General features: G+C 31.9%; 1 protein-coding gene across 5 annotated transcripts in view; it reads left to right on the top strand.

Annotated features, from left to right (window-relative positions):
- The window catches only part of LOC143202716 (uncharacterized), a 124420-nt gene that overhangs the window by 80181 nt on the left and 19433 nt on the right, over window positions 1–24806 (top strand). For all 5 annotated transcript variants that reach the window (XM_076414442.1, XM_076414441.1, XM_076414440.1 and 2 more), the window contains exon 2: window positions 22672–22935. In XM_076414442.1, the coding sequence (XP_076270557.1) occupies window positions 22672–22935 (264 nt within the window). The remainder of the gene's footprint in view (window positions 1–22671; window positions 22936–24806) is intronic.

The following is a 24806-nucleotide window of genomic DNA, read 5'->3' as shown; positions in this document are numbered from 1 at the left end:
CCAAGTATTTAGACAGGAGACTAACAGAGATTATATCAAAAAATATCAAAATTATTTAACAAATACGATTTTAATATTTAAAGAATTAAAAACCATAGTTACTATTTTAAACACATAGTATTTCAATGAAAATTAAAACGAAAAAAATCGCTGAGTAATAGTTTGTACTTGGCAATAAATAAAGGCTAAAGCGAAACGAGACGGCGTGTCGAATTTCATCGGCATGCAACGAGACGACGGTTTGATGGTAGCAGGATGCAGCAGCATTTTAACCGCAGAGATTAGCTCCGATTCCGAGAACTCGCACCCCGGATCCGTGAGCAAAGCGGCGCTCGGCAAAATACATAATTCCATCCCCTTTGAATATGAAAGCGATGCTATATTGTGCGAGAACAATCGAATTAGCATTCAGCTTAACTCCTACGTGGCTGATTGTGCCAAATTATTTATTTGATGCCACCATAGCCGACAAATCTAAATCAAATCCGAATAGACAGAAAATTGTCCGAGAAAAGGGAAATAATTGTATTGGAAAGAATTGAACTGTTATGGGATTTTACAATGCTAAAATTAGGTATCACCCCCGTTGCATATATCTAGTTCGGCAGATTGAAAGATTTTTATTATCTCAAAAATCTACTCTGTAATATTTACGTATTTACTTTGTTAGAAATAGATTTTATTTGTACAAAAATAAAGAATTTGAAGGAAAAATTGATATTTGAAACAATACATTTTTAAATTTACACCAAAACTTTAGAATTGTTTGACTTGATGCTTTAGTATGATACACTTGGCAGTTTTTAAGTTTATAACTCTGATATAATCGATTATGTTTTTATGTTGATTCCTTAATCGTTGTCGATTTATCTCTGCTTTCTTTGAAGGGATGCATTGACTGTTATTATGAAATCACTCCAACATTTTAAATATTTCAAATCTATCTGTGCAAAGTCAATTTGTCGTCTACATTTGATATGAATCATAAGCATTGTAGCGACCTTGAGGCATGTCGAATTTTACATCCTGGAATAACGGTCTACAAAATACCCAGAAATATAATCCCAGATGTTGAACACGGGCGGGGTGCCAGCAGCGCCAACTAGAACCCGATAACGAATAGCTGGCGGCAACCCCGAGACGTTTATCTGGGATGTTATTGTAGGGTATTTCGATTGCTGCTTCACCAAGACAATGCACCGTGTCAAAAATACTTGAATTAGGCTTCGCATTGTTTCCTTATCCACCGTATTCTCCATATCTGGCCCCCAGCGACTATTTCCTGTTCTCTGCTTTTTAAAGAATGCTCGCTAGGAAGAAATTTTGGACAAAAATGGTATCTTATGGTAGGCCAGGGACTTTTCAATAGACCTGTTAGTCATTGAAAATCGAACCACTGAATTTCACGCCATATTTCATATCAAACTACCCCTACTATAAAACTCTATACAGAACAAGACCAATCGTTATAACATATGAACTCACAAATACCGTACCAAAGCTTAAAAGTGACGTTATTATAAAAATTATGATGAAATATATAGAAAATTATTTCAAATCTGAAAAGTTTTTTGTTATCCGTTAATTTGAGGAAATTAAACTCAATTTTTATCATAAAAAACCGTAAGTGCCTTCGATTTCGCATAAAAACGTAACTTGATCTTATATTACATAAACTCTGTATAACTGCATTCAAATCCGGCTCTCCTTCTTTTTCGATAACGAAGAGATTTCTGCGGGTGATACGCGATGTTCAAACTTTACGCCTACGATAAAAGTGATCATATCCCCGAGGCTCTCTTAAGAGTAGGCAAAAAGTAATCTAAAAAATATGAAGCGAACGCTTGGACGCTTGGACGCTAATATTCGAATAAACGCCCGGAGGTATTTAAGTTTAGAAAGTTCGTTTTCCGATCTGGAAAAGGTCGATTTTTTGTTAATTCTATTGGCCTTTGGCGTTTACAAATTTTAATTGCTCGAGTGGAAACTTTCCCGGCTAAAAATAAACCCGGGCGTATTTCGGTGAGAAAATAAGCTCTAGTTGAAAATACAAACCCAACCTACAAATGCCTGCTGAAATTTCTCGAAAGCATCCCTTGTGAAGATATTTATTTCAAAGTATAATTACTTCAGATTGTCATCATCATGTCCAAAAATTAGGCGTGTTTTAACACCGCGATCTTCAATTAATACCGTCAACGAATTCAGATGTTACGATGTATATTTCGGAAGAATAAGTTGAGGGATTACTTCTTGCGAAAGTAACGTAAATTCATCATCAAGATTGTTCAATTCCACCCAACTGGTTCAAAACTAAACGATGCCCTTAAAGTCACAGTAACAAAGCCCGTCACGGAAATTCAACGAAAATTGGCCCTTATGGGGGTCTATTGGGAATTACGTAATACACATATGAGCACATATGACCCTTTGAAATAAAAAAAATCGTTAATCCCTCATCCCCAACTCGTTTCACATCATTTTAACATCAACCCGTTCTTATAGCAGACAATGTTATCAATATAAGTAAAAATTTCAACAAAAATCTTACCAAGTCTATAAAAACACATACTCTAAAAGACTTAAATCAAAAGTATGGTCCCACTGATCATTTGTTTATTACTTATTCTGATCGACGATATATGCCGAAGCAGTACTTCGCATTATATGAAGAAACAAGAAATGGGGTTGGTTCTTTCTTATAACTCCTTCCACCATAGTATGCATATGTGTCAGAAAAATGGAAAAAGTGATGATTATCTATGAACAATATATTTAATCAAACACAAAGTTTGGTTTTTCCACATTTCGTTTTTATTAATACATTAATTAATTTAATGAATAACGGGAATTAGTTTATTTGATTTTGAATGTTGGCCATCTAGTACATCTGGAAACTCCACCAACAATTTTTTCTTGGTGTCTGAACTATTAGATGATTACAGTTCTGTTAATAGTATATCTGTTTTAAAACCGTCTTCTTTTTAATTTCCAATTTAGCAATTAGATATCATTTATTATACTCGAAAAGTATTTTTTATGTAATGTATATTTTTCAACGTTTCAAATACTACATTAACTATGATTACAGAATATTTAAATTTGGAAGTACTAATAATTGTTCACCTCTTGAAGAAGTTAGCGAATATTGTTAAAATATAGTTCAGAAAGTTAATTACGCCAGGAAACAAGAAAAATAACAAATTTCTGTATGTTAGTTACAGATTTACTAAAACTTCGAGAAATTAACTACTAACTAACGTTCAGTCCTAAATTAAAACATTAACATTGAAGAATAACAAATTAACTTTCTAGCTACAACTTCAAACCAGCGCATCTGGGGATTCATCGAAATATTTTAGAATAAAATATGTTACATTAACAAATTTTAATAGGAGGTTGCCTTCTAGTTGAAAATGTCAAGCAATTAAGGTAACAAATCGGAGCTAATAATAGCAACAACTAATTATTTCTCTAAAGCATTTTTTCATCATTAACCTATAAACTTGCTTACTGCTTGAAGACTTTAATAAAAAATCTATTGTAAGTGACATTTAAGCTAAATAACGTTTACAGTCTACTCATATCCATTTCAAACATTTAATATAAAGTTATATGATTTATTCAAAGCATTTGAATATAATAACAAATATAATTGCCAATTAGATCCACAACAAAAGTATTTACAAACATCTTAATCTTAACAGTTTTTAAGACAGTTTTTAAGAATTTTGTTCAATTAATTATTTTATTTAGATTAGAATTTTGTTGTATATCAAAGCCTGTTGTATAACAGAACTAAAACTCAGAGTTGATGCGGCAACATTGCAATATTCACAACGTCACAAATATCCACGACGCATTACTAAATTAGAATTAGTTATTTTCTAAATGTACTTCATCCTCTTTGAGGTGTTCTCCTTCAGATACAACATTTTTTCATCCGGTTTTGATTTGCTTCGGCGCAAAATGATGTTACAAAATGAAAATGCCCTCAAAACGGTTTTCTGAGTTTACATAATTACAACCATTCCCCGGAACCAAGGGGTATAGGGCAGTTCAGAGATAGCATAAGTTGAGTTTTATATTAAAAAGCAACGATAAAAGGATGCATAACAATTACAGTCGAAGGAAATTCATAATAAACAGCGCCGCGTTATGTTTTGAACAATTATTTGTTTTGTTTCACATTGAATTCTAATATAGATAATACAAAAAATTAAATTAACATTTATGCGTAGAGATAAAATAAGAGGCACTAAAAATTAGATATTAAAGTGTTCAATTTCCTCAATTTCAACTCAAATAAAATATCAAAGTTATTTAATTTTTTTAATTATTTAATTAACACATTGTTACTAGTCGTTTCCGTCTAACCTACAATTTGTGTTTATGATAACTTATATCTAGGTATATAACTAGGGGGACCCATCGGCCCTGTCTCAGTCTCTGGTGAAATAATGTTTATATATGTCACTGCTGAATTTTTTATTATATGCACCTCACTACACAACACTACACAAGATCAGATGGTCTGATTCTTTTGAGTCTGTGTCCTGTTCTGGTGGTATCCAAAAGTTGCAATATTTCAATATTCGTATGAGAATGGATTTCAATATTCGTTCGTGTCTTTCCTCATGCCCCCTTGCAATTCTCTTGACTTCTTGACTGACTGTGGGTATCTGAAGGTCTCGATTGACGGTATCTGAAGTTATTTAATAATAGGATTATTTCAAGAGGTCCGAGCATTAGATTCTGCTATGGGCATTAGATGATTTTAGATTGTAGACAATATAGGGCGTAATCAGTTTCACGCACTTACATTTATAATTTTAGAAAACAGTAATTAAAGATGTAAAAAAGGTATTTTAATAAAATACAATTTAATGAACTAGTTTATTAAACATTGCATATCCACTTAATCCTTTCGTTCTCAAAAATACTCTTGATAATGGAGATACAAAGAATATCCTGTTCTGTCCCGAAATGGCTTTATTGTAAAAGAGCAGGATCTGTATTACTAAAAGTTTTTTTTATGTAATTATTACATTGTTAATAGTCGTTTCCGGCTAACCTACAATTTGTCTTTATGATAACAATTAATATTTATAATAATCTAGGTATATAACTAGTAGGACCCATCGGCCCTATCTCGGTCTCTGGTGAAATAATGTTTATACATGTTACTGCTATATTTTTTTATTATATGCACCTCACTACACAACACTACACAAGATCAGATGGTCTGATTCTTTTGAGTCTGTGTCCTGTTCTGGTGGTATCCAAAAGCTGCAATACTTCCATATTCTCGTGAGAATGGAGTCTTTCCTCATACCCCCTTACAATTCTCTTGATTTCTTGATTGACTGAGGGTATCTGGAGGTACTGGTGTAGGTAATCAATCATAGGACTTTATTCTGAAAAATTTTATTTTATTTATGTTACGCTTTGTAGAACATCCCCATAATTGAACTCCATATAGGTTTCAGTATTTGCTTATCTAATAGCAATTTACTATGTACTGATAATTATGATTTTCTTCCTATTAGCCAGTACATTTTCCTATATTTCAATTCCAGTTCTTTTCTTTTCTTCTTTATATGTTCCTTCCAGCGAAGTTTTGCATCAAGATTCACTCCGAGATCTGGGGAATACGGTGGATGAGGAAGCAATTCGAAGTCCAATAACGCTATGTAATAGTCGCTGTTAATGGCCCTTCCTTTTTCAAGGTAGTCAATGAAAACTATTCAATGCGCATCCCAAAATACAGACGCCATAACCTTGCCAGCCGACTGTTGCGTTTTCCCGTGTTTTGGAACGGGTTCATCGTGTGCAGTCCACTCCGCATAACTGTCGATTGGACTTCGGAGTAAAATGATGGAGCCATGATTCATCTATTGTCACATATCGACGCAAAAACTCGGGTTGATCATCTTCAAACACTGCTCCGAATCATCAACTCGTCGTTGTTTTTGGTCAAAAGTGAGGTCGCGCGGCACCCACTTTGCACAGAGCTTTCTCATACCCAAATATCCGTGAAATATATGACGTACACGTTCAGTTGATATCTTTAGAGTGTCTGCTATTTCATTCAATTTCAATTTACGGTTATTCAAAATCATTTTGTGGATTTTTTAATGTTTTCGTCGGTAACAACCTCTTTTGGGCATCCACTGAGTTCACCGTCTTCGGTGCTCATTTCACCACGTCTAAACTTAGCATACCAATCCTTGATGGTTGATTTTTCTGGGGCAGTATCCGGAAACTCGGCATCAAGCCAAGTTTTTGCTGCAACTGTATTTTTTTCCTTTTTATCCATTTTTTTCACAATAACAAAAGTTGCTTCACTCGAAATGCTATAATTCACAAACTAATGATCCGACAGCTGTCAAATTTATACACGCATCTTTTGAGGGCTGGGGCTAACTAAAAAACACATGGATTTCATTCTAGACTTCTTATAGATGTATTAAGGCCACTATAAATGAATAAAACGACTAAAGCGATAGAATCAGCCGACTAAAAAAAGGGGACAAAATTTTGATGCGTCTATCATGAAAATCAATGGTCAGTTTTCTAAATTTACATTAACACATTCGCATTCATGAGAAATACCTATATTACTCTCCAGTCCATTATATTGGACTAAACCTCTTTTTTATAAAAGATTATATTATTGAATTAATCATCTTATAATATCTATTGATCGGTATGAAAGATTACAACATGATCATTTCTTATTTTATTTCTTGTAAATTAATACGAAATTTCACGGAGATACTTTAAAGAAACAAATCCTTTTGCAATCTGTAATTTAGTTTAGATCTACCACAGATAATTACAACCGATAGTCAATGGACCAAAACCAAGTAGACAGTCAGCTTGAAAACTGTTGAAATAAATCCGCCAGTAATCAGTTTCTAAAATATCCTTAATACCAACAATTCGGTATTTGTTATTGAGACAACAGACGACTAAAGTTTAGAATTGTTTTCCCATTCGTAAACTGAATAGTGGTGGAAAATAAAGTTTACATTTCTGGGAAATGTTCTTTTCCAGTACGTGACCATTTCTGTTTTAAAACTGTTCGTTTTGAAAAAAGGCGAAGAAAAACGTACAACTTCACGAGAATAATTCAGCGAACAGAAATCTCGGGGGTGTCTTTGTAGGCCAGTCGTTTGTTCATTTGTTTTTCGCTTTTAACAGACACTGTTTTATGAGGTTTTTTTTTCGAACCTGGGTTTTATTGCTCGGGATTGTTATAACGCAGTTTTTTGTTGTTTAGGTTTCGTCTAGTACGAATACAAAACAGATACGAAACATGAGACTAAGCCACTTACAGAAATCTTTAAGAAAATGCTGTTTTTTTTCATAATTTACATAATATATTAGCGAATTGTGTATTTTAGAATCTTTTGCTTACTTGTGTTGGTGTTTCTTTAACATTTTTTTTATATATTTTAGGAACGTTGAATCTTTACTTTTTAGGAGCTTTTAATTTAAATAGTATATTTCAACTTAATCATTTATGTCATGTCTCCTCCCATTTTGGTTCTTCAATTCCATCATATAGGCATTTCTTTAGCAAACACATAAAACAAATTCATAGGAATACACTTTTGAAAGAATGCAAAAGCAATCAAGCTAATGACAAACTAGTGTATGAATCCGGTCTCACAGCATTTCCTTGAGGACAAATCATCTGATTGTCTTATTGAAAATATTCCTTCTAGTACATAAAATATGTGTATTTGAATATTTTCAAATACACATATTTTGGTTTTTTGGGTGATTAAATTTTGCATGTAAGGTGTAGCACAATTTAAATCATATAATATGCTTGTCTAAAGTCCTTTGAATCATTATCATAAAATCTGTCAATGTTTTTTTCAATCATGTTGTAAACTATATATCATTCAATCTAGTAATATGTATTTCATACAAAAGCTAAATACACAATACTGACAGAAAGTTTTGTCATAATTTCATGATGTTGTGGTCTGATAATACTGTGTAGCAGCAGTAGTCGTAGTAGCCTAAAAATTAACCATAGTAGCCACCTTAACCATTTTTATTTCATACTATATATAACAGGGTATTCATGTTGGACATTCTAAACATTGTTGTTAAACAGTGCCAAATCCTTGAAACATTCCTTTGATATTTTTAGGATGTCTTGCAACATTTATTGATCTTAAACCATTTTTACTGCTTACATCACTTATCTATTGGATATATAACATAGCTGATGATAGATATACTAAGATAATAGGGAATACAATATCCAAAATTTCGGTAAATTGTCACTTACAAAAAGTAACATGGAATATGGAAGAAAAAAAATTAAAACATATGCCATATGAAACCAGAATATAGTGATTAATTAAGAGACATTCACCGCACAAAAACACCTTAAGTATCACAATCTTCAGGAGGTAGATGATATTAACATTCACATGTTGCAAATGCAGTTTTTATATTTCCGTACGTACAAAGATAGATTTTTGATATTAAAATGCATTAACGCTATTCATTACTCTATATTTACTGCTAAAAAGCAGCAACATGTTTTATTTTGCTTTATGAATAAGAAGTTTCGTAAACTTCTACCATATCCTATTTATACATTATATTCGCGGTTTCCCCATCGTGCTATAGGAAGTTCTGAACGTAGAACTCAGTAAATATGCATCCATTTTCAACTACAAAGAATGCGGAGGGTCAATATTCTCAGGATACCACTTTATATTTTAGGGTCATATTTTACATCGTCTTATACGTCCGCTTACAGGGTTTCTCTGGTAAACATTATTCCCTACCATAATGTATATAGAACGGCTACTAACTGGAGTAATTCTGTGCGTTCATTTTTTCCAATTTTATCGTTCATTCACATGAAAATTGGACCAGACAGTGAACGAACCACCCTTGAATTTTTAATGTTTGAAATATTAGCATATTTATTAGTTTTTATTAAGTTTTTATTTATCATCATAGCCAAGTTGTCTAATAATTTTTATAGCTATTTTATTAATCTCTTTTTTTTTAATAATTTTAAAAAAAGCTTTGTAACTTGTTTTCTAACTTGTGAAATATAATTATAAATTCAAATGTGTTAGAAATGATGGTTTATATATTATCGACAAGTCCGCGCCTTGGACAGCTCTGAAAGTTTAAAGATGTGAAATAGCAAGCTTTGTTGGATGAATGTTCAATACAAATATGACAAAAGCGTTCAGCTGAGCGGGGAGTCACCCAAACCGCTGTTAATTCCAAGTGTTTGTATCAATTTTATCAACATTTTGGAAGGTGGATCCTGTATTGATCGAACACCACATAAGTCAGAATATGAACACATACCTTTCATTGATTGCTGGGCAACAAAGTTTTGTCATAATCTATAGTCATAACTGAATAAAATGAATGAAAAACTTGATGAAAAGCGACTTTTTACTGGCCAAAGAAGCAGCCAAACTGCTGCTTCACAGGTTCCTCACGTGACTTAAGAGACTCTTTTAAAATTGAGATGACATAATCAGACAGACATAACCTTATACTACCATTTATTACTATCAATTCAGTATGGTTTAGTTAATAAAATATAGTTTAAAATTATAAAAGATGCGCTTAGAATTATCGACTTGCACCACAATATTTCCAAGATTAACTTCATTGTCTTGATGATTAAAATTTGCCAAGAGTTCTGTAAACATGTAGTCATACAACTAATAGTACTTTTATACTACACAAAATTATCAGACTAATATATTAGGTTTGTTGTTTCATTCTGAAAGATATACAAAAATAACTAATGTTTCAGAAATGTAATCAGAAAATTTATTTTATTCTTTCTGGCAAAATTTAATTCACATTGTAAAATTGTCCCCGTAAGCTAAACTGCTGTATATATAGATTATGTATTACTGACTATAATAAATAACAATGAAAGGAGTGATGGGACATTTTAATTACGTGTAACTGAACGTTATTTTAGATAAGATTAGTTTGTCGTAGTTTTGACGTATTTAGAAGATGTTCAGATCAGTGGTTAAATTAGTGGACTGAAATATTAGGCGCTTGACCATTTTTTCGCTTCAGAAAGTCATTTATTGAGAAATATTGCTACAATACGCATTAATACCATCTTACTGGTAACATGGCGATATCAACAACCTTGTCTAAAGAACACTTCTTCAGTATTTCGGTAGTTAGCCATTTTTCTCGTTTTAGATCTTTCTCCTCACATGTAAACGCTTGAGAACTATTATTTCTTAAACTGTTAAACTCTCTAAGCTGTTCTTTGATAGTTTGAGCTAGGTTTTCATCTAATAAATCTTGTAATTCATTTATTCTTCGAACTTTTTTGATCTTTCAAGGCGTTCTTTATCATTGAAATGAAGATTACCACCTCTAAATTATTGATACCAAACATAATACGACAATTGTGATGTTAAGCCACTGTTCCGTTAAGCAACCTCACCATAAGTTTCTAAAAGTATTGTAACCAATATCGAAAATGCAATTTTGAGTATTCTATGATACTAAAAACAACATAATAATATATAATACTAAATGGAAAAATGTAATTTTATATTAATATTATAAGATATTTTGATATTACTATTAGTTTTCTGCTACAGTGGATTCGCCAGGAGAAGGTGACAAATTAACATTTTCATTTGTTTTTTTTATTTAGAAGCAAAACTAGTTTCACATATTTCAAAAAAATAGTGACTATCGACTGTTTTCAGTCGATAGTTCCTAACGCTAGTTTTTATTTATTTTTATTTAGTTATTATAATAATTATATACATATCTTTTTAAAATGTTTTTTTTTGGTGTTAAAAATCTAAGTTTGATAATTTTTTAATTTTTAGTGAGTTCCTTATTTATTTTTTGAAGTCGGTTCAATTTTTTCGTCAAATATATTTTATTAGTCCTCGAAGCTAAATTTTATCTAAACATCAATAATATCAAATTACACTTTTATAACGATATCAATAATAAATCACCATCAAACAGGTAAATATAATTTAATACCCGTATGATTTGTTTAATATTTCAAACCATTCAATTCCAATCCAATATGATTAATACGAACGAGACAAAAAGATCCATCCCCAATCACAGTGAAATGGCAGAATAATTTACGGATATAAAACATTTTGTAGCTGTATCGCTAAATGTACCTTTAAATACAATCTATCTTTCATTGTGAATAATGATGATCTTTGATGCTTTTGTTCGAAAATGAAGTATAATTATTATAGTTCTTTAATTGGTGGGGTAACATACCATCTGTATATATAAATATTATCTGTTTTGTGTCCTCCATAAGTGTCCCCACCAACTGAGTCTCTCCTTTCTATGTACTCTTCCACTGATTCAAAATTGAGGTCTTTTCCTATTTCTTACTTCTCATATTGTCCATCTTTGATCCGTCTGTGCCCTGATTTTACCGAGGTATTTTATTTCTGCTGCTTGCATCTTACTAGTCTTGCCACTAAATATTAGGATTGGTCTGTAAATTGCTTTATACACAGTTTAGTTTTAATCTGTTTTAGTTTTGCTTGATATCTCTCTTTTATTAATGCCTTTGTTATGTATAACGAAGTACAAATTAGTAACGGTTAGTGATAGCGTACAAACTTTGTTACAATAAGCTCCCGATTATAATATAAAATAATTTACGTACCTACGAAATAGTGAATAGAATATTGTTAATAAATACTACTTTCAAATATTTTAAAAATTGTATTCGCTTTTTCAATGAACGCAAAATTAAACAAGAAGCAATCATCTAAGTCAATCCAGAAACCAGGGTGGATAGTTTGATACCGAGAACAATGCTTCTGAGCCCACGTTAATTGCTAAAGATATATAATATGTAAAATGTCTAATATCAGGACAACTTAAACATGATATTGGTCATTTTAATTTAATACGAAATAATTCGCATTATATAAATATAACACAATACACGAACTGAAATATTTATTGTAATAAAAATAGCAATGTTAAGATTATATCAAACCTATTCTTTCATTCTTAATGAGTGTACCATTGCGATAACATTCGCCATGTTGATTTAGTATGACAAAAAGCCCGGTTAATTTTAATCTAGCATCAGATTATTTTTATAGGTAACTTATTTTTATTATTGTTCTTGTTTAGATCTAAATTGGGTTACGTGGTAATTTTTTAAGTACACTTTTAAATGTTTTTATCATATCACTTATCCTCGAAAGAGTAGAAACCCTAGGCATACAAATTGATATAAGTAGGTTGCATTGGGTTACAAGAACTAGCCATATAATTGAAAAATGGAAGAATACAACGAGTACATAATGCTAGAATCCTGTCGGGAATAAAGTTGAAATATGACTAAAGAATAGACTAAGCAATCTTAATTTTTCTGAAATGGATGAGAGTGTCAAAATTAATTATGTGGAAACTAACAAAATGAGACAAATAGTTAGGCAAAAGTATGTACGAGGGTAAACTTGCAGAACTTACAAACTTGAGGAAATTTGTTTCTAGAAAACGGTTCGCATACGATGAGAAAGTTGGGAGACGCCTATATGAATAATCTCACAGACTTTTTTTAACTAAAAAGCGCAGTGTCCCATTATCATAACTTTTGCATCTCACCCTCGTATATGAAAAATGTTAGCAAATCAAATTTACATACGCCAAAGACAAGAGATTTCAACGTGTGACTATGATTAAACTCAACAATATTTATGATTTGGTGAATGTTAATATAAAACTCAGAAGTATATATTACAATATCATCTATTAATAGTAGAGCTAGTCTGTATATTTATTTCTAAAATACGTAACACTAGCCCACATGACAATATCTTAGTGTCAAATATTGGTTTTAAGAAATTAATCATTATGTAATGGAATTTACAATAATGAAGATCTATAGAGATTATAGAATCTGAATATATAATTCAAATATTTGAATCGATTTCTTATTGAACAATAAATAACATTATCAACATATAACATAAAAAATATGTTCGTTATAATCCTATATTTTTATAGAATATAATCAATATAGACATCAAGCAGAGATCCTACCGTCTTGACAAGAAACTTATTTCGGTTTTGCATCTTTTTGTGCAATAATTGCAATTAAAAGTAATGTTTTTATACAAATTTATATAACAAGAATTTAAGATTTATATTAAAATAATATAAAAGGTGTTTTCCATGAAGCCGAATTGGCAATATCGATCTTCTTCCACGGTCATGAGAATAGGAATCTTCCTGATTATTTTTTCTGTAATTTTAATTCAGCCGAGTGCTCAAACGTCCGCACTGGCCAGGTATGAAGTTTGCCATTGCTCGGTTGGTTCCCATTCTCGGGCATTATTTAAATTTCCCGCTTATGAAAATTACATTACGCGATACCCTTTTTGAACGGAAGAAGGTCAGAAACAAAATGCAGTCTCCATTTTAAATGTTGAAACACCGGGAAGAAATTTGCTTTTTTATTAATTTTTTTATTTGACACGTTTTCCCTTTTTCGGCGAACGTTCAGTTGTAGACCGGCATTTTTTATATCAATATTTCCTTCATTTTCTACATAAAATTGAAATTATTCTAACATAAAGAAGCACTAAATGTCGAACATTTACAAAATGGATATATTTTATATCAATTGAAAATATGCTAAAAAACACGCCAAAAAATAAAATTGTACCATAGCGCTCGATTATATTCAATGAACTAAATGAAATAACGTTTTAATCAACGAGTCTCAGGTTTGGTACAAAGAATGTAATATTGTTAACAAATCTCCAAGACTTTCACATGATACCTATCCAAATTTCATTCAAAGAAAATAAAATCTGCCCAAAAACACCACTTTTCCAAGAAATAAGAATGGAAATATAACAAAACAAGAAAAATTAGAAAATCTATCTGAATGAAAAGTTCTGCCTCGATCTACTGCGTTCACCGTCTTCGGTGCTCATTTCACCACCTCTACACTTAGCATACCAATCCTTGATGGTTGATTTTCCTGGGGCAGTGTCCGGAAACTCGGCATCAAGTCAAGTTTTTTCTTTAACTGTATTTTTTCCCTTCAAAAATCAATATTTCAACACGAGAAATTTCTTTTCATCCATTTTCTTCACAATAACAAAAGTTGCTTCACTCAAAATGCTATAATTCACAAACTAATGATCCGACAGCTATCAAATTTATACATGCATCTTTGGAGGGTTAGGGCTAACTAAAATACATATGGTTTTATGGAATGGAAATATTGGAAACATTTAATTCTAGTAGCGCCATATATGTGTCAGGCCATGGACTTTTCAATTGACCTGTTATTATTATAATATAGTATTTCGTAAGAAATGCCCTAATTCCACGCCACTAATAGAATTTAAATAAAACTGTACACAAACAACACTAAAAATACCCCAGGGTATTCCCTCAATGACTGTAAACAAACGATTTTAGTTAAATAAGTTTTCCGGGATATATACTGTAAATATTTTCTTAAAGTCTTAATTTCGTTACCTTTTTTTTCGATGGCTTCGTGAACGGATAATAAATTAGTGTCAAAAACTTGAAAACTGCCTTGATTATTACTTAGAATGTCAGTTAATTAATTAGTATGTCATCCTTCAAAACTCTGTTGAGTATTTATCTTATTTATAATACATTAGTTTATTAGTTGATTGTGCAAATTGCTTTGTAATATTAATTTGTGATAGATTATAGAAATAGAAGTTTATTCTGATCATTTTAATTCAATTATGTTAAATTATGTTTATATCGAAAAAACAACTTATTATTTTTAAACAGTGAATTTTTTTTGAAATTTTTCAGTGAATCCAACATTATATTGTTTTTCATTATTGCGATTTTAGCCACAGTGCTTATACGAATATTCAGCGCAGCTGCAACGCTACACGCACTACACGCACACTCAATGGTGTCAATATCTAGTCCTCCAACACATTTTATTGGCAGGAGGGGGCCCCACTATCTCGTTCCTGTTCGAAATAACTGATTAGAGACACAATCTGTTTCTAGCTGACTATTGGCTTAGGCACTTTCAATCAAAGTAATCACAAATATTAAGCAGCGATTTGAAATTTATCAAAACAAGTAAACGCCAAAATACCGTTTTCCGGTTTATAATCTTTAATTATTATCAGTAATGTTTTGAAGAATTTTACAGATATTTGACAACCATTCGAATTTTGTATACTGATTCAGATACATTTTTGGACACATCAGACATCTCATCTCTTCTTAATTAGAATGAAATTAGAATAATTCGACTTCGTGACGACATGAATTCACCCTTATTTTGGATAAACTTTTGTAGATAGACGTTATTTAACGGTTCCAAATCAAATGTTTCTCGTACATTCTTTCACTTCTCGACAATACGTCTCTAATGAAGTTATACGGCGCGCTATTCATCTAAGAAGAAATCGATCTAGAAAGTGTTACTGTTAATTACTTCAAAACAGTATCAACGTACTCTAATGAACTTAACAATTAGTTTACAGTAACAGTAAAGTGCGTGTACCAAAACGTTTACTACCATCCAATCTGATTAGTAAACAGATATAGACTTTAGATCAAGATCAAAAATAAGATATTTTATACAGGAGATAACTTACTGAAGTGATCTTCTACATGTCATATAAATAATTATCGTAGGAAATTCTTATTGACCACTGTCGATTGTAGGGTAATACACCTAAGACATTGTATTAACTAACGTTGGGAACTATCGACTGAAAACAGTCGAAACAGGCGATAGTTGCAAAACAGTCGATAGTCAAAAAACTAGAAGTTCGATTCAATTCGTAATGTCAGCCGAAGATGTACGATCCCATTCCTGTATAAATTATGACAGAGGAAAGAATGGAAATAATTGCTTGGAGCAGTTAATTTTATAAGTGCTTATATTTTCCAACGGTAGTATAAACGAGACGGAAATGTACATATTCCTTCACGTACTAACTTTAAAAAAGAAAAAGACAAAAATTATGATTGAACATATTAACATGCAATTAATAATTTCATTCTAAAGGAAGTAGAATTACTTTTATATTTGAATGTTCTGTGGATCTGTAAAAAGGAATGGAATTTTTCTATGGAGTGGAATATTACCCCACAAATGTTTTATCGTATTTTAATATGTTAATTGCTATTTTTAAATAATATACTATAATAAATATATACAATGCAATAGAACTTAAAGAAAACCTAAAAACTAAAGATCTACAATAATCATAAATACTAAATAAAAATTAAACATATACCTACTTATAGAAAAAAACTAATCCATGACATAATTGAAAATGATCGCACAAAAACTACTAAAGCTTTTTTAAATAAAGTAAATGCTCTATTTATTATTGAACGGAAATATTTTTTACAAAAATCGAGAGAGTAATCGAAATATTACCTGTTATTGCCATAAAAACAGTCAAAAGTATTTTACTATTTATCATTCATACCCTATTACTACATATAAATCTATGTAAGCATAAATTGGGTACATTTTTATTAAGGTCGCGGCTAGGACGACAAAGCCAGAACGTTTAAAATCGCTCGAATGAAACTAGTGGAACCAAAAATAGTAACTAAAAGTACACGACTGAAACAGTCATTAATAAATAGTAACAACAGTAGTCGGACCGAAAATAGCGGTTGAAAAACAGTCACTGGTAAAAAGTAGTAAAATCAGTCGAACCAAAAATAGCGACTGAAACAGTCGATAGTATAAAGTAGTCAATTACTAAACAGTCGATAGACGTTTTCAGTCGATAGTTCCCAACGCTAGTATTAACTCTAGTTAGCAAAAGCGGACACTTACGACAAAAATGAACAAAAAATTATAAATATTCTGATCCAATAACTGCATTGGCCGTTTATTTAAACACGATAATAAATAAAACCCTTTTAACTACTCCCATTTTTCGCAAATAGAACAATCCCTCTTCTTTATGGCCGTTTTTTTTTTGCTAAGCAAGAGAAGAAAAATGCGTGGGTGTGCCGCTTTCGACGTCCACAATAGATGCATTATGGCGGCAAAATATTGGTTTTGGGATATTGTGCGACGGGCGAACCGGGTCGCCGGTTTTCCATTGATAAGGGCCCGCATAGGGCGCGCCCGGTCGCCACGAATTCGGCTCACTAAATTGATATTCGCTGTTTCTGCGGGACGGACGATCGCGAAAGCGCCCGACCACTTTACGATGCAAATTTTCTCGTTTTCGAAAAGGACTTTTAATCGAGAACAGAACGCTGGGCAAACGCCGTTAGATATCGCGTTAATTTCATTTCGTTTTATGTCAAAAAATGGAGGTCGGGATGTAAAGACGCGTTTTTATCGTGGTTTCGGGTTTAACGAACTCATCCAGTCGGAAAATGTATAGAAGGTGGTCGACGAAATGTATTGCGGTTCTTCACCCCGTTTTTTGTTGTATAGGGCGTGTTATCTGTTGATTTTTTTCGGAAAATATTATTAAAATTCCACCTGCAAATATTTGAACGTATGCAAATATCATTTAGTAAAAGAATGGAACTCATTGTTTTAGACAGATTCACTATTGTCCATCTCTCACTATCCCAACTTTCTCACTGTATATTATACATGAATGTTTCGTTTTTTTAGACTGTTCACATTACCCAATTACAAAAAATGTGAAGTGCTCTTGAGAATCATATATTCCTAACTGAAATAAAATAGACATTCTTCACGGCTCTGCTTGTAAATTGTTGTAACAACAATGGTTCTTTCAAGAATCGTAATACTAACTTTGGGGTAATGAAGATCATATGAGAGCCTGATCCTCAAATCGTATATTTCCAAACCTCATTTTAGAATAAGATACGGTGATTAATATTCAGTATATTACAAGGTATATCACAAGGCCCTTAGACCAACATTGTATTTACTCGATATTAATGATATCCCTAAAGGTGGACGAGTAACAATGGCCACATAGAGTAGAAACAGCCGTCCATTACTGAGTGGACTAAGAAATGGCTAATAAAAATTGAATGCAAGGACATCTACATGTGGTTTTCACATACAAAAAAAATACTACCGGTTAGACTAATTCCGTCTACGAATACAGTTAAATACTTGGGCATGACACCAGACGCCAAGCTCAAATGGAAAAAAGTACGCTAAAGAGAAACGAGCAGAATTTTTTCTGGAGCTCAAAAAATGTGATGGCGGCTTGGCAGACAGCTCGATTTAACATTCCACAATAAACTGTTATTATACAAACAAATTTTGAAACCAGTCTGGACTTACGGTGGCAACTATGGGGTTGCACACAGAAATCCAATATCAATATGATTCAAATGTATCAAAACAAATTTCGATTCCCCATGGTATATTAAAAATAAGGACATCCACAAAAATCTAAAGATAAGCAAAGAAGTTTAATGCTTTAATAAAAAGCACTAAAAGAGATTGTGTGAACATAATAAAGTCGAAGTACTGCAACTGCTCACCAATAGTAGACTTACTTTACCAATGAGTTAAATTATGTTTGAAAACAGTGGGAGTACATCGATCAAATACTAATTAAGTTTAGATCTGAAATCTTAATTAATAATTAGTAACTTTAAATAAAGAACAATAAAAGCTCATTATAGGATCAGCTATAATTCTTCAATCTTCATCACTATTTGTTGACTTTTCACTTTTGGGTCGCCTAACGTTATTGTGCTGCAAAAGCACTTGATCTCATCTTTGTTTCTATAGCAATCCTTGCTTATTTAATGCTTGTCTCTTGCCTTCAAAGAAAATTAATCAATTTGGCATTATCATGATGATTTAACTCCCTTATTATTTTTAATTCCCTGTCATCGTACCTATTTGGACCTTCCCTAAATTATTCACTCTTGTGAACACTATTCACTCTTTGGAATCACTGTCGACAAGTTATTTCTAAATTAACATAACAACTAAATTAATATTAACCTAGAGTTCTAAAAACAATATGGATCAGTTACACATGTCTCCTAAATTAAAGAGATAGAATATAAGTTCCTAGAGCAAATGGAGTAACAATGATTCCTTCGAAATGAATTTTTACATTTAAATCATGACCAATATAAACCAAATAAATAAATTCAGCCATTTATCTTCAATTCTTCACACAATTTCTTCTTGGATCTTGCTTTCTTCATTCCCCTCTCTCTTTCTATTAAATCTTTACTGGCATTCAGCACGGTATACTGTTCATCACATGTTCCAAATATTCACATGTTCTCCGTCTCCATATACCATCCTTGATCTTTGCTCCTCAGAATATTCTCACAAAATCTTCCTCTGCTCTATTTCTAGACTCTTTTCATCTTTCTTTGATCGGAAACACCCATGCTTCACACCCATACATTACCGATGATATTATTATTTTTTAATTTATTTTCATTACTTATTATTTTTTCTATTTTTCCTTTCTTCTTTACTCGCATTTATTCATCAAAAGTATTCAATGTTTCTTGCTTCATCTACCAATAGGCAATCTCTTGTTTTCTTTGTTATATTACTAACAGTTCTACGGCTATCTCTAAAAAGTGATGATGTCCTCCCTGCCCTATTTTGTTCTGTGCGTTTGAAAAAATAGTTTTTATCAGGTTAGTCAGCTTCTCTTGAACTCTCTATTTTTTTAATCGGTCAAGTGATTATGGTTTCTCCTATTGAATGTTTCTTCATTATTTCTATTCCTTCCTTAGTTTTCAGATAGTGCATCATTTTTAGCGCTTTTCAACTACGAAATACGCAATTGGTTTAAAATTTACATTTAGATCAGAAAGGCAAGCAAAGCAGTAGCATTATTTTTGTCTATCACCAGACCAAGATGGCACTCGATTGAATGGCAATATTTACATAAAATAGAGTAAAAGATAAACGATAGGATATTTTTTAACGCCACAGTATTTCAAAAAACGCCAGATGGCAAAACCCCAATGATTATTATTATATCAAAACAATGTGAGAAAAATGGTTTACTTGCAAAGAAATTACCTTGTTATTGTATTTTTGAATCACCTTTTTCCCAACTTGCATTTATGAGCATTGCACACAATCAACCCAAACCAAGCCGACCGAAAACAAATCATTATTTTTATTGCATCAAAAAACTTTTCGCCTATGTCAGTCGATTCTTATAAAAGTTATACGTGCTTAACATTTTACTACTAACGGTAATTTAAGAAAGTTTATAACCACCAGTGCAACCATTTTAAACTGAATTTCCGACTATTTTATTACTAACTTCCTTATATTAACCGTAAACACAAACATATATAGACTCCCGAGGCTTTTACTCGAACTTAGGAAACAGTAACGCGAATAAACTGAAACTTATTTACCATTATCAGTTATAAACTCTTAATAATATTAGGTAATTTAATGCCGTTAAGAGAGATCTAACCGAAAACCGACCACGCTACTATGTACTTAAATTGCAAAATTACGAGTACTTTTCCAGGCTCGTAGTTTCGACTTTGGATCCAGACGGGTGGTGGGTAAAAGAGAAAGTAATAAAACTAATAGGGGTAGGAGGAGGTCTTTATGGTCCTCAATTATATACTTTTGTATACTAAATAAAAGCAGAATAACGGTATTCAAAACAAAGCAGCTCAGCTTTAAAAGAAAACTATAACTAAAATAGAGTAAATTAGTAAAAATTTAATAATACAAAAATAGAGTAAAGGAGAGTATGACAGAAAAAAGTGTCTTTTGCATAAAGATATATTTTAAAAATACTATGACAAAAAGTAATAATAACTTGAGCTCTCAACAAAAGAACAAAACAGTAACATATAAGAGATGGTAGAAGTTTTGCCAACACATGGGTTACAAATACAACAAGAAAAGAAAAGAGACTATAAAAAGGGATAACACAAAAACACATGATACTGAAACATGATAATGATGAAAAACCAACGACATAAATATGGCGAAAAGGAAGTGAATCGATACTATGAACAATTGCTAATAAAAATAAATTAGAAATACCAAAAAAGAAACATTTTATATGGAAAAAAATGGCTAGATAAAGAAACCAGAGCGAGATCAGAAACTAAAACCATTTCCAATGTATTGACCTTATATTATTTCTTATACAATACAGTACACGAGAGAAAAGTACAACAAGAAAGAAGGAACACTAGTGTGACAACATATTCTGAGAAGGTGAAATCATGCACACTCTGTAAAAACAACAAGTCACAGTTTGAATGTAATAGAAATTTAAATATAATTCAACAAAGTTTGAAACAATATAGCAGCTCTATATTCTATAACATAAGAGATTCAACAGAGAACTTTAGCCTTTAGAACCGTAGAATAGCTTCAATATAAAAATTGCCTTAAGTATTTAGAAAATCCTTTTCCATTTTTTTGACAACATGGCGATTCGATATGGCACGAACAAAAAAAATTAAGTACAAAAACTTCGTCACACACTTTCATCGCCAAATTACCAATAATTTTAGCAAAATAGAAAAATATTCTATGTTAGATGATATGTTAGAAGAACAAGAAATACGTTACTGAAGTCATCGAAGCTATACTCCAATTTGAATTACTATATTATATCCCACACTTATAAATAGTTATTTGACATAACAATCAAAAAAGAAAAAGGTTTATTGAAATGTATCATTACTTACTTTTCAAATCCGTTTCTTCGCTGAAGCAGAATCATTTGGAAAATACTTATTATTTGAATTTTGATTAGTTTTATTTGAACCTTGACATCCTGGAAAATAACACTCATATTATGATTTTAAATTTAAACAAATAATATCTACCTTAAGTGCTACCAAAAATAACGACATAATAACAATTTTCCTTACAATTATGTACAAAATTAGAATAAAACATAGAGTAATAGAGAAAAAACTCACTAGAGGTCTTTGGAGAAAAGTTTTGCTTTACCCAACATCCAGATGGGGCTATATTGGTCATTCAAGTAATTCGATTGGTCAATTTAAATCTCCATTATAGGCACCTGTAGGAGAAATGTGAAGACGTTCGATTGGTCTTTTGATAAAATTTGACACGTGACAGCTCAGACGTCACGTATAACTAACCAACAAAAGTTTAATAAAAAACAATTTAATTTCTGAATTAAATTTATTAAATAACATTAAATGTATGAAATAAACGTAATTTAAGTTCTAGCAGTTCAAACAAACCAATGAAACGGTTCAAAAAGGCGATCTCAGTACCTTCAGTATAAGATCACGCAAAACTATTCTTCTGCGACGCCTATAAAGTTAATTATCTACTCCTCTATGGTAATAATGCTATTAGAGGACATTGACATTGACGCTTGACTTTAACGTTAACCTAAATATGAGTTGCATATAGAAATATATTTCCCCTATAAAATAAAGTTATCCAGCATCTTCTCATAAAATAAAGTTATCCAGCATCTTCTCCAGAAGATATTCTGACATTAGCAGTCAACGTCAGATACTTAGAATATTAGTTAACCTAGATAAGAACTATGCCGGACGATGAGCTCAACTAGGTCGTCGGGAACGACCGCGTCAGGCGTCTGTTCTCCTCGACCTTTCCCAGTTAATTTTGTCCGACGATTAGTCAGTGATCAATTATATCTAAACGGTGTTTCTTTTCTTTTGCAGGTGACTCTGGATCGCTTACCGTGTTCGCGGGAGGTACAGCCTCCCCCGGAGGAGGTCGCGTCCTCCAGCGTCAGTGGGTCACGCTGACGGCCGGCATGTGGCCGGACTCCGATCCCGGCACCACTCAGCCCCTCGCTCCCGCCAACGGCCGTCTCCCCGTGTTGGCCGCCGTCTTCTGCGGGGCTGCCTTGGTCGTTGCCATCTTGGGGGCCTGTCTCCTCTACTGGTGCTGTGTCATGCCCAGAAAGGATAATAAACATTATTGTAAGCAGTTCGAATACTACTAACCAATTTGTGTGAATAACGTTGTAGAAATTAAATAAATATCATAGTTATAATTTTTATAACTGATAAATCTAAATATAAATAACTCAAAAATATTCCATTATAAAGGGTTTCGCAATCGCAGCCCTTTCATGAATGATAGTTTTGTGAAGCTTCGGTTGTATTATTTCTGTCGAAACAGTTTTACTCAAGTGAATGTTGAGTTCTGCTGTAACTGTTGCCGCGATAGTTTTATATCGTTGTCTAGCCACAATACTTTATAATGTTTGTCGGTCTCTGTCAGTTAAGTTTGGGTGTCGCTCACTATTACTCGTCGCCGATGGTTTTATTCATTCATTCATGCATGTCCTGATTGTGAATACTGTCACTAGTGAAACGTCAACAACATCTAAGAGTTGATCTATTTCACCTATTGCTTATTACCATAATCGTAGAATAAAGCGTTTACTGAAATATGTACAACTTTCATCGCTACTCTTAATCTACAAGACATGACATGTAAACTGAGCAATGCACACGCGTCGTGTTATTTGCACGGAAGTGGTATTGCCAACATGCAACAAAATGTACTATATTACATGGTGTCCATATTACTTTATATATCCTCTCTTAGTATTATAAAATTTCTATAAAATATCTCTTCTGTTTCATAATTACCAAACAGATATTTATATGACAATAAATCTCAAAACTATTTATGAACTTAAATTTAAGTAAGAATTATTTTCATCATTTTATGTGTATTTTGAAATGTTATATAGCCAGCATCTTTCATCCGATTGAGATAGAATCTTAATGTCATGTAATGGTCAAACGTTTATATTACATTTTTATAGACACTTTCCTTTTATTTATGTACGTTAGACAGTTATATGTGTTTTATAACTGTAGGACAGTTTAAGATAAGACTAGGACATCGCTGATGTTTCAAAAATAAATGACGTAAATGGTATAAAACTCCGTTTTTATTATATGTTAGTTACAACCAACCAAATATTTCGATTTTTATATGTATCTTCAGTATATCTTTTTTAATCCTATATAGGCAAACAAAACTAAAGATATATAAAAATTAATTTAACCTGCTACAGAAAAAAATGTGAATCTATATGTCAACAATTATCCTTCGTCTGATATATCTCTGACATATATTAGGCAGTTACCTATGTCTTATAATGTCGAACGCTTCATCAATTACACCTTTAATAAATAATCTGTGTATCGCTAGTAGTATGCTAGCGCTAGTATGTCACTTAGACAATGTGTAGTTGTTACTTAATTTCTGCAATAGGATTCCTAGATTCCAATATCCAGATACAGAAGACACATGGAAAAAGGGTTCAGTTCATCTTGTTTTAAATTAAACTTAACTATTGTTAAGCAGTATTGACAGAAAGATGCTTCAAGAACTAACAAATTTATAATTTCTTATTGATTTGGTATTAGAAAAAAAAGTTTTATTTAATTTTTTTACACGCAATATCACAGTGATTTTCTATAAATAATGTGTAAAGCCATAAATTACAATAGTACACAAGAAAAGTGAACCAATTATAACGAAGTTAACGGAGGTGATAACTGTAAGTGTGAAAGCAATTTCAAATAGATTATCTTTTTCTATTCACAATGTCGGAACCATAATTTTTCTTAGATAATCTGAAAACGTCGCTGTTGATGATACATGTGAAATACTCTGGTGATGCTACTCTGTCATATCCCAATTTTCGGTTATGGTTTCAACGATCTAAAAGTTATTAATTTAATTTCAATAAACAATCAAACAAAGAACGACCTAAAAGACCAAAGATGTTTGAAGAGAATTAATTGCAAGACATCGAACGAAAAACCAG

This window comes from Rhynchophorus ferrugineus, unplaced genomic scaffold (assembly GCF_030347505.1).
Source record: "Rhynchophorus ferrugineus isolate W39M unplaced genomic scaffold, kcgeb_rfMv2 rfM9, whole genome shotgun sequence".
Classification (NCBI taxonomy): Eukaryota; Metazoa; Arthropoda; class Insecta; order Coleoptera; family Curculionidae; genus Rhynchophorus; species Rhynchophorus ferrugineus.
This window is presented reverse-complemented; position numbering and strand designations above follow the sequence as displayed.